General features: G+C 36.8%; 2 protein-coding genes across 3 annotated transcripts; one reads left to right on the forward strand and one right to left on the reverse strand.

The window, feature by feature from the left end:
- Window positions 1-2,476: 2,476 nt before the first annotated feature.
- Window positions 2,477-3,786, reverse strand: sebox (SEBOX homeobox; the record flags this gene model as incomplete). The annotated part of the gene is made up of 3 exons (XM_079420056.1): window positions 2,477-3,124; window positions 3,220-3,422; window positions 3,687-3,786. 3 exons carry the CDS (start codon window positions 3,784-3,786, stop codon window positions 2,477-2,479), a joined length of 951 nt encoding a protein of 316 aa, XP_079276182.1.
- Window positions 3,787-6,809: 3,023 nt separating this feature from the next.
- On the forward strand, window positions 6,810-11,951 carry unga (uracil DNA glycosylase a). Of its 2 annotated transcripts, XM_079418527.1 has the most exons (7): window positions 6,810-7,025; window positions 7,573-7,767; window positions 7,849-7,944; window positions 9,476-9,573; window positions 10,561-10,649; window positions 11,225-11,403; window positions 11,532-11,951. In XM_079418527.1, the coding sequence occupies exons 1-7, from the start codon at window positions 6,927-6,929 to the stop codon at window positions 11,670-11,672; spliced, it is 897 nt and encodes a 298-aa protein (XP_079274653.1). In that variant the 5' UTR covers window positions 6,810-6,926; the 3' UTR covers window positions 11,673-11,951. The 2 variants fall into 2 exon arrangements, with proteins under 2 accessions (XP_079274653.1, XP_079274652.1); XM_079418526.1 differs by lacking the exon at window positions 6,810-7,025 and having other exon boundaries at window positions 7,221-7,767.
- Window positions 11,952-12,069: the final 118 nt, after the last annotated feature.

The raw sequence follows: 12,069 nt of genomic DNA on the forward strand, positions 1-12,069 counted from the left end.
AGGTTGTGGGTTCGAGTCTCAGGTCTGGCAGGGATTGTAGGTGGGGGGAGTGAATGTCCAGCGCTCTCTCCACCCTCAATACCACGACTGAGGTGCCCTTGAGCAAGGCACCGAGCCCCCAACTGCTCCCCGGGCGCCGCAGCATAAATGGCTGCCCACTGCTCCGGGTGTGTGTTCACGGTGTGTGTGTGTGTGTGTGTTCACTGCTGTGTGTGTGCACTTTGGATGGGTTAAATGCAGAGCACGAATTCCGAGTATGGGTCACCATACTTGGCCACATGTCACTTCACTTTTCACTTTCACAATATTGATTGAGAACAAAGTATAAAAATAATTTGCATGGTTTCACATGATCTGAGCTAATTGTAAATTTAATCACCATTAGCATGATTTATTGTAAAACTAATTTTCTTCAGTTGGTCAGAACTGGCAGTTTTTTTATTTGTTCAGATGACATTTTCCAGTGAAACTTAATATTTTGGACATACTTCCAAGTATCTGTAATTCCGAAGTTAATTGCAATGCTTCTTTATTTTCGATTTGTGGAATTCAGAATGCTTTATGTTTCAAAAACTATTGTCATTATTCTGCTGAGGAGCTGGCCAATACACAACCCACGTAAAGAAGATAATTCTGCAAATAACAGCAATTGCAGGTTTCAAACAGAGATTTTAACTGCGACTTTAACTGTGGTGGCTTTGACAAAGACTGTCAGGGAGGGTCAGGGGCTCCTGCGGATTCTCAGAATTACAACTTAAAGGTGCAGTAATATTGACAGTTAAAATGTGTGATGCAGTCAGAATTTTAAATACCAGAGAGATTTGTTTCTCCCACCCCCTCCTCCTCAGATTCAATGCTCACGCAGGTTGCCAGATTGAGGACATGCAATAGGTATGATCGCAATTGACAATGAAAGGCGACGAGCCTAGCTGTATGTTGACGAGTTGGTTTAATAAATTTAATAAAAACTAAAGCAATCCTCAGAAATCAGGTAAACCTCGCTGACTTCCGGGGGGTTGGGGGGGAATCATAAATACTTTGAGCAACACCAAGCTCTTGTGTGAAATTAAATGAACATAAAATAGATTTTTAGGATACATGGTACATTATTTCTTAATCTAAAACTGAAGTTTAACAAGAAATAATAATAATAATAAAGTATTGTTGTTGTTACAGCTAAAAGGTTGGCTGTACTGCCATCTTGTGCTGTAATAGTAAAATGAACTGGATTCTGAAAAGGAAGATGAAAATGAAAAGGAGTTATTCAGGATCACCTAACATTGTGTACTGATCATTATTATTATATTTCCTGTTTTGATTCTAACAAAATAAGCATATATCCCTTCAATATCTTCCCCTGGATTAAAGGATGTAGCTACATCAGGAACACACACATACAAGCTGACACACAAAACAGAGTATGACTGTAGATTTGACACTCGGATTATGAGAATTTATTATATTTTATTTGAAGATTATTTTGCTGTGGAGATGATTATGATACATAGAGATCAGTGTCCAGTAGGTCAGTGGAAACCTGGGAGGTCCCTGCTATTTTCACCATAATTACTTCGATAGTAATATACTGTTTGGATCTTCAAATCCAAATGTAATCTAAGACCCATAAGCTGATGAAACATGAGCCCTGAGGTTTTTAATTTTTATCTTTCATTTATTGTTTTGTTTTTCTATTTATTGTTTATTCCCAGGTTTTGTTTTTGTTCTGGTGAGGTGGAATTTAGATTTCATTTCTGTATCCTGCTACTGCAACACATTTTAGATTATATGTGATTGTCTTATATTTATATAAAAACCTCAATGCTTTTGATGTTATGAATAGTTTAAGATTATAGATATTAGTTGAAACTGATTTGTGTATTAGTACATTAGTACATGTGTGTATTACTTAATAATTATTTTGCAAACAAATATATTTATAAATGTGATTTTGTTTTCTTATGAAAAATTAGTATTGTCAGATCCAGACATTATTTTAGATACACGTGTAACACCATGCACGCATGACGTCTTATTTTTATTACAAAGATACCTTTAATTTGTTAAAGGTGGATGTAAATAAATAGATTAACAAGAGATTAATTTACATAAATATCAATGCACACATGTTAATATTTAATTAACATCTTAATTAAAAGAGAATACAGAGGAAACTTTTCCAATCACAGCCACAGAAAGACCAAACCAAAATTATGATATTAATTCAAAATGGACAAGGAAACAACTCTTATTTGCAGCTGGCAGACTGAATAACAATAATAGCAACATTTTCACAATCTTGTTGACAACCCTAAACTATAGCTTCACATTTGCAGGTATCAAAATAGCAAAAAAAAGGGAGGAAACATGTTTCATTAACACATATTAACAACCTTAAAGACACATAAGTCGGTTCCCCAAAGAGAATATTTTACAGTAGTGTTTATGTAACAATAAATAAAGTGTAGGCTATACTGTACTAGCAGTCTTCCAGATTGGTGACTACAGCTGCTTTATATATGAGGTCAGAGATATCTCCCAATGAGGTCTGAGGGTAATGTGTCAGAGCTTGTCTTTGCAGTGCTTCCTCCAAACTGGTTTGGTGTGTAGGAATCACTTGGTCCACAGACATGGAAGAATATATGGCCTGATTGGCAGTGCAGTAAGATTTCAACTGATGTCCAGAAAAACCTTCAGGGTGAGCTGAAAAGCAGTTAATCTGCCAGTGACTGCTTGACTGGTTTTGGAATGAATATTGAGCCAACCTGTCTGATGGGCAAGTGGAGAGAGATGAAGCTCCAGGTGTTTCAGAGTGTCTGTTCCCCCATTGTAGAATTCCAGGCAGGTCTGGAGAAATGTCTGGCGTTGGATGCGGAAGATTTTGAGACCAGGGGCTCAGAGCTTGTCTAAGGTTTTGCTGATGGTGACCCAGGCCTCTGTTGGCTTGTGGTCTGTCTCTTTGTTCTGGAACGCCAGAATTGTGTTCTGGGTTTAAATCAAGGTGGGTCGGTGGAAAGGCTGCTACAGGTATAGAGTTAGAGCTCACTTCCCTGCCTGGACTTCTCCTAACTGGTGCGGTCAGCTTCTTGCTTTTCATACTGCGAGCTCGTCTGTTTTGGAACCACACCTGTAAAGGAATATTAAAATGTAAAATCAAGACAAATTAATATACTAATAATACACATATTTTCTACTAATAATACACATATGTTCTTTTATTACCTGAATTTTGCTTTCTGGAAGTAGTGTGAGTGCAGCCAGTCGTTCGCGCAGAGTGATGTCTGGATACGGCGTAATCATGAAAGCGCGCTCCAATTCTGACAATTGAGCGCGGCTAAAAATCGTCCTCTTTCTTTTTCTTTGCCCCTCAGCGTGGTAAGTTCTTTCGAGTTCAGGAGAAGACAACGAATGCTTGGTTGTTACATCTAAAGATCAAATTTAATTGTTTAGAAAAAGGTTGTCAGAAAACACACACACACTTTCGTCTCGACTGCTGTTTAAGAATAAGAAAAAATGTTTTATAAAAATTCTTTGCAATAAAAGTTCTTATAGCCTATAGAACGTTCTATTTAGATTCGATTTTTAAAATATAGGCTAAACGAATGATAATAAGAATAATGAGAATTCCATTATCCAGTTTAAATCAATCCAACATGCAAATTTTATGTGTTTAAAGGTTATATTCTCACCTGTAATCTGGACCATGTTTGTGTTGAAGATAAAATCTTTTTCTGCCTCCACGCTTATTTTTTTAACCAAATCGAAGGATTGATCAAAAAACAATGCCATAGTCCTTAATTTGCACAGTAGGATTTTAATGATGCGCGCTCTCTCCCGAATCTCTCAGAGGTTCCAGTTCTGCCCGAGCTGATATGTTTTATAGCGCATTTAAACCCACCTACTTTATACTCATCCCTTTTCACACCCACACGCTCCTATCGCCCTTCAAGGTGTCGTCGTTGGCACAGCAACAGCTTAAATCAGAGGAGAATAAAAAAGCTTTCAACTTTGATCCCCCACCCGCAGTAAGGTAATCCCCCTACATGTCTGGCAACTTCGTATAGCCATCTCCTATAGCTGCCGCGTCGACAGGAAAACAGAGATTCAGATTCTGTCTGACGGGCGTCCTGCAGCTGTCTATCACAGATCTTTTATCAGGCAAATAACCACACACTTCACCTGCCTGTTCCTGTCTCTCATGAAAGGCTGTCGAAGATATTTTCACAGAAAATGTTGGAGTTGTTCGATCGAGTTGTTTCAATGCAGATTTCCGCAACAAAATGAAATAAAAGAAATAAAATAAAGTGAAATTTTCAAATAATTATGCAATAGCAATATGAAATAATAAATAGGCTAACTTAGGCCTATAAATAAAACAATACACTCACTATATAGCCTAATATTAAACAGCGTAAAAAATAAGAGACCACTCAAAATGTTGAAGATAAACAGCTACCTAATAAAACGGGACTAATTGTGGAAAAAGTGATTTCTACTGGATTTTTCTAAAAGTTTCGATTATATTCATCAAGAATTAAATTCAAAGTGATCAAAAATGTGCCAAGAATTTATCACTGTGAAAAACTAAATCTATCTATCTATCTATCTATCTATCTATCTATCTATCTATCTATCTATCTATCTATCTATCTATCTATCTATCTATCTATCTATCTATCTATCTATCTATCAGTATTTGCCTACTCTTTGGATGCGTTTTTGTAATATCCAGGGACATATTATTATCCAAGGATGATATTACTTGTTCGGATTAAGAGCGGTGTAGCCTACGACGAATGAACAGTAATCTAAACCAGAGATTACTTCAGTAATCTGTGCGTTTTTGAACTTTGTCGGCATGAGGCTCCATCACCTTCAGGTCAAAACTAGAAAGACTTTTTTTAACCACCTTAATATAATAGGCCTATGTGCAACCTATTGGGTAAAGATGATCTCTTTCCGATAATTGATTCACTTCCAAGGCAGACTTCACAAAACAATCTGACCCCTTCTATAGCCCAATAGCCTAATACACATAGACCATTTCAGACGCGTTGATAAAAGCCTATTGACTGCGACAAGTATAGGCTATTAGGCTACTGCTAAGACATGAAACGCAAACACTGCAGGCAAATGAACACCTAGGCTATAGGGGAAAGGTGTATTTTCCTGGTTTTGTAAGCTCTCAGTGATTTCTGGAAGGTATAGTTAAATGTTTTTATTTAATAAAAATTAAGAAATATACAGCGATTCTTGTATTGGATAGGCCTACTGAAGGACAATATTATTATTATTTTTTTTTATTGAATGCATGAAAAAATAAAAAACAATAACAATAGTCGTCGTCAAATCACAACAACAGTCCAGGGTCATTAAATTTTTTAGTCCAGAAGAAGTGTGAAGTCCTTCAACAAAGCCTCTGCTCTTATTGCTTTCAAGTTCGTGGATGAAGGACAATATCATAAAGGACCAGAAGTCGCGCACGAGGACGTCAGCTCTGACAGACGAGAAAACAAAAACAACATACAGACATGACACACATGCCAAACGCATAAAATGTACTCAGATGTTTCGTTTAGAACTTAATAATTTGGGAGTATTTTATTCATGTTAAGTGGTTAAGAAGAAAATTATTTGATCCATAAACCACACTTGAATTATATAACACACCTGAATTATAAAATACAATTACAATATAGTATCAAACCAAGTGGCTTGAGTACGCTATGCTACACATTTTCTTATGACTATTACATTTTAATTATTTTTAATGAGTTCTAATTGTAGTCTTTTATGTTTTAATAACGTCAAACAGAAGTGCTAAATAATTTTCATGTCGCTTTGAACACTATCTATTTTTGTTTCATTTTAAGTTTATGTGAATAGGCTATTTTTGTTCCTGGAGTAGCCTAAGCTTTGTTCAAATTAAAACATTTTGTCCTGTATGTGCTGCTCAATATGCGCAAAACAATGGGAGCGAGCAAGAATGTTATTTTTTGTGTGTAAGGAAAAAAAAAGTGTACAAGTGGTACAAATATGCCATTCTGTGGCAGTAACTTGTGTAATAATACTCACAGAATGTTGATCACATTTGAGAAAACAATTAAACTGAAGGGAGATGGAAGAGCATTTGGTTATGGGATTTTGCTGGGATGTTTGTTTCACCAGTGACCACACAGGGTCACTGTGGTTATATTGACATCATGACATGCCTCTCTTTTACTTTTCTTAAGATCTTGTCATGATTCTTCGTTATCAGTATCTCTTTCCCTTCTGGTTGTGCGATTACCTCTTATCAAATAATTTATAATCATCATTATTAGGCTATATTAATAATAGTAGTTCACATAACAAAGTTACAGAACAAAATAAAAGGAGCAAAAGCATGACAGCCATACCACCCTATACAAACTAATATATATATATATATATATATATATATATATATATATATTTTTTTTTTTTTTTTTTTTTTTTTTTTTTTTGTGCCCGTTGTGGACATATAGTCTATCGAAAGAATTGACAGTACAGTATTCTCACCTAAAATGGGTATTTATGCAGATGAGCAAACTGAATATAAAAGTTTGTGTTGTAATAAAGAAAAATATTAAGTTTTCCCCTCGAGAAGTACATAACTAGGTGGTTCCAGATGTTTTGACAAACACCTTCACAAAAACAAGTTCAATCGTCACAGAGCTATTTTCCCTCTAGATTTAATATAAAGTGTGCTGTCACAAGAGTAACATTTATGTGAAGTTTTGAATGTAACAACCATTATCTTGTCACCGAACATGTCACGCCCTCACGTAATTACGTCACAGACATCTGGCGGGAGTTACAGCAGCTCTTAAAACACTATCGCGCGTCCATACCTAGAGTATTGTTCTTTTCAAGTTTGTCTCGTTTAAATAATCACTTTATTTGTGGAAATGATTGGACAAAAAAGTATCACGTCATTTTTTTCGCCAATGTCCAAAAAAAGAAATCTGGACGAGATACTTACATGCCCAGAGGATGCAAGAGATCATGTGAGTAAAATACGCTTTATTCTGGCGCGACTGGATGTGCCTACACATTTCACGAGGATTATGAATGAAAGTGGCTGTGTTTTATTTATCTGTTGAACATGTTGTCATTTATTTAGAAATAGAACTGGCTTTGATTGAAACCTCGCTATTTTATCCTTCCCGCTAAAGTTGACACAATTCCGGAAGTAGATTTACGTCACTTGCCTAAACAAAGGCTAGGGCAAACTTCAAACAATTTACTGCGAAAATGTGTTGAGTCAATTTATTAACGTTAATTTCACTTCTGCTAGTTTAATTGTAACTATGAATTTCACGAATAATGGCCGCGAATGCAAATCCACGTGGTAACTCGCTAAAGGATTATCGTATCATTTGTTTATATTTCACGCATCAAAACTCTGATGCATTTTGAGAAAACATCCTGTGACATAATAAATAAGCGATGTTTTCCAACATAGGTTGCCTTAGGTTTTTAAATGTACAAATGTCCGGTCTTTTTGCCAAGCGAACACGGAGTTCAACCAAATATATTAAAATATTGTCTCAGGAGAAAAAACAAAAGTTGGAGCGCGACGATGTTGCATCCTCACTGTCCCTGAGTCCTGAGCAACTCGAACGGATTTCCAAAAACAAGAAGGCGGCTCTGGAACGGCTCGCTGCGAACCAAGCTGTTCTGAACGGGTTTGGAGAGAGCTGGAAAAAAGCGCTGGACGCAGAATTCGGGAAGCCCTACTTTAAATCAGTAAGTGACTAGCACATGAAAAACTTTTTATTTTTTACTTTTTAAAATGAAGAGTAATACAATAGTGTTTCTCTTTCGCAGGTAATGTCATTTGTTGCTGGGGAGAGGGAAAAACACACCATCTATCCACCTGAAAATGAAGTTTTTACCTGGACACAAACATGTGACATAAAAGATGTAAGTTGGGTGTCAGGTCAAAATAATTGGTTGTTTTCTGGCCTTTTATCCCTAGAAAAGCTTGAGACAAAAAAGGGATCACAAAGCCACTGGCTCTTAAAATTATTATTATTTATTTATTTTATTTTTGACAGGTTACGCTATAGCCGTATAAAGATGGTTGTTCAGGAGTATAGCTTGCACACAGTGCTTATGTTCTTACTTTTGCTTGTAAAGACCCCGTGAAGTCAAGTTTTGTTGTTTTTTTTATGTTTATTAGCTTTAAGGTCATCCCCTCATATATAGGCCTATAATTGCAGAGAACTAATTTGATGTTCACGTTTTCAGCTTGAAGATGTATATTTGTATATTTGCTCATCAGCAGCATTTTTCTGAAACGTGTCCAGTCAGTAGTAAAACAGACATTTAGAAAATGTTTTTAAGATGGTTATGATTTATAATGTGTGTAAAACTGCTTAAATTTTTTTTTATCAGATTCCAACTGACATGCTTAAGGTGATAGTTCACCCAAAAATGGAAATTGACATTATTTACTTACTCTCATATTGTTTCAAGCTTGCATGACTGACTGACTTCTGAGAAACATAAAAGAAGATCTGCTGAAGAAAGAGAGTCTTACAGGTTTGGAACAACTTAATGGGATAGTTCACCCCAAAATGAAAATTCTGTCATTAATTACTCACCCTCATGTTGTTCCAAACCCGTAACACCATGTCTACACCGGACAGTTGTTGTGCTGCGCCGCAACAGCTAAAGTCTGTCTACACTGGACACGACAAAGCGACCGTTGAAAATCATTTGAAATTTGTCAATACATCATAAATAGAATGCATCAGCAGTTTTCTGTCGGGGATTTGTCGTGTCGCGCCGCATCCAGTGTAGACGGCATAATAGGTTCTATTGTATTTTGTTGCATTGCACCGCGCCCGTCAGGTGTAGACATGGTTTAAGACCCTCGTTCATCTTCAGAACACAAATGAAGATTTTTGATCAAATCTGAGAGCTCTCTGACCCTGCATAGACAGCAACACAACTGCAATGTTCCCAGTCCCAGAAGCGTCTGCAAAATGACTAAATGTAAATTCAATTCAACTATAAAGCAGCTCTACAGAAGTCAGTGGTTTCATTATCTTTAACTCGGTTCAATTCTGATTTTGTTCTCATCCGATAGTGTCAGTGTAGTCAAACCGAAATATTCAGAAATAATTTTAGTTTCTGAAAAAAAAAAAAATCTGATAACTTTTCTTTCTAAATATCATTGTCCAGTCAAATGATTTCTAGAACAAGAATCATCTCTGCCATAATGTACATTCTGAATACTGCTAGTCAGAAACCACTGTCATGTCTCCAAATACCACCTCACACCAAATACTGTTGTTGTTGTTCCATTCGGGACACTCTAGAGGTGCCTTGAGTAATTTAATTAACCATTTGTACAAAATTATGTTCAAAACATGCCGAGGTGTTTATTTGCTCTTAAAATACTGCATGGTTTTCTAAGAATATAATCATTTTTTTCTTGTGATGGAAGTTAAAGGTTGTGATTCTTGGCCAGGATCCTTATCATGGACCTAACCAGGCTCATGGGCTTTGTTTCAGCGTGCAGAGACCTGTGCCGCCTCCACCAAGGTATTGCCCTGCAGTCATCAAGTCAAGTCGGGGTTTATTTTTATAGTGCTTTTTACAATACACATATTTTCAAGCAGCTTTACAGACTGGCTTACCTTATTGTGATATGTATCAAATACTATTTTCATGGTATAGATTATTTTCTTTAGTTAATGGTTGCAAAATTCAGTTCCCTGGAGGGCCATAGCCTACAGTGTTCAATTAAACTGTGCAGGGCTGCAGCCCTCCAGGAACTGAGCTTTGCGGCCCTTCTTTAGTTTCTCAGTCAGCTAGCCAGAAAAAAAAAACAATTTTTTTGTTAAATACAGGAAGAAAAAGACTACACTCAGATCTCCTTTGTCCAGGGGTGTCCAGTCCTGCTCCTGGAAGCCTAGCATCTAAGTTTTGATCCAACACACTTGCCTAAATAGTTTTTGTAATCCTGAAGACCTTGATTAACTGGTTCATGTGTGCTTAATTAGGTTTGGAGGTAAACTCTAAAGGAACGTGTCCCTGCTGAATCAGGATTGGATGCCCCACCTTTAGCGATACAGTCTAAACATACTCTTAACATTGGCTAGCTATGTTACTTTATTGCTAGGACTAACAATTAAGTGTCTTTGAGTTCCAGATTTACAGATGAGGTGGATCTAGGTTTAGGCTTTATAAAATCCATAAGGAGTAAGGCTGGATCCAGAAGGGCCTGGGGTCCTTGGGATAAAACCTCCAGGTTGAGAAAGGCAATCAAAGGCAGATTCCTGTCAAACATAACACTCAGGTTCTTAACTGTAGAAGACTATGAGACTGAGACAACCACTGAGTGACGAATTATATTCTAGCATCTTAGATTTACAGGCCTTTGTCCTGCTAATCAAACTCTCTTTTCTTTTAAAAGTCACTGAGCATATAAGCATAAGGATGTTACAAATTATTATAGGACTAGATGATTGTATTGTATTTGTTTTTTTTTTCGATACAATGATTTTATCACTCTCTTGCTGTTCACAGCTTGGTGAACATCTTTAAAGAACTGGCTTCAGACATCGAAGGCTTTGAGCACCCTGGTCACGGAGATCTTACAGGATGGGCAAAGCAAGGTGTGCGTCCCCTACTTTTTCCTCTTCATGGAGTACATGTTAAAGAGAGTTCACCCAAAAATGAAAATTTTGTAATTAATTAGGCCTACTCCTCATGACGTTCCAAACCTGTAAGACCTTCATTCATCTCCTGAACGGAGATTAAGATATTTTTGATGAAATCCGAAAGCTTTCTGACCCTCCATCAGGAGCTTTGAACCAGAGTATGATGCTATTCATTTGCATGACTATTTGTTCTTTTTCCAATTCATCTAGTCCACTTTAGTTTATCCATTATCCAGCAGTTAGTCTCTGCCAGTGTTGCCATTTTGTAAGTCAGTGGATAGACAAATGTCTGATCCAGTCATCTTAGTGAGGACACAAAATGGCACCTCTGCCTGGATGAAATGTTATCAGGTGCTGAAACTTTAGCAAATCATGTGGAAATGTTGTCCAGTCCCATGAAAATCCATTTTTTTCCATTTGAGTATTAATGTCCTTTATCTTTTTTTTCCCTCATAGGTACATAAGCTTCTTTTTTTTTTTTGTTCATGTAAATGTGCTCAGTGACATTTCTTCATGAATGTCTTTTGTAGGAGTTTTATTGCTGAACGCTGTGCTGACTGTGCGCGCACACCAGGCCAACTCTCACAAAGACAAGGGGTGGGAGACTTTCACTGACGCTGTGATACACTGGCTCAGCACTAACATGCAGGGTCTTGTTTTTATTCTCTGGGGCTCTTATGCACAAAAGAAGGGGGCTGCCATCGACAAGGTATATTGTGTGATTCTTTGTTTATAAATGAAATAATTTCCAGCTTAAATGTATGAACGTGTGTCAGTAGATCTAATAAGTATTCCGAACAGGCAGTCAGACATTGTTTTGTGATTGTTGATTTGTAGAAACGGCACCATGTTCTGCAAACAGTCCACCCCTCGCCACTATCTGCTCACCGTGGCTTCTTTGGATGTAAACATTTCTCAAAAACCAACGAACTGCTGAAGAAATCAGGAAAGAAGCCCATTGACTGGAAAGCTTTGTGATGGTTTCCACTTGTGGTCGTAGATGGAATGCTGTCTGCACCGTTTCAAAAGTAACCTTTGTTTTTTATGTTCATTTCCTGCTAAAATGATCCATACCTTCGTTCTGAATACATATATATTTCTTCCTTTTCAAGAGAAGTGTTTGGTTTATTTTACTTTTAATTTTGGTCCTTTTTTGTGTTTTCATTTCAGATGTTATTGATGTAGTTTTAAATGTACAACACTAACAGAACGTTTTTGTGGTTATGTCTGTTAACACAATAAACTATTTTTCTACAGAATGTTATGTGCTCTTTGCTTTGATAGTCTAATTTTAAATAGGACTGGTTCGATTTCACCTAAGTGCAACATTACCGCTAAACAAGTATTTCACAGAAGAACACAGTGTTTTGACTGA

Source organism: Barbus barbus, assembly GCF_936440315.1.
Source record: "Barbus barbus genome assembly, chromosome: 6".
Lineage (NCBI taxonomy): Eukaryota > Metazoa > Chordata > Actinopteri > Cypriniformes > Cyprinidae > Barbus > Barbus barbus.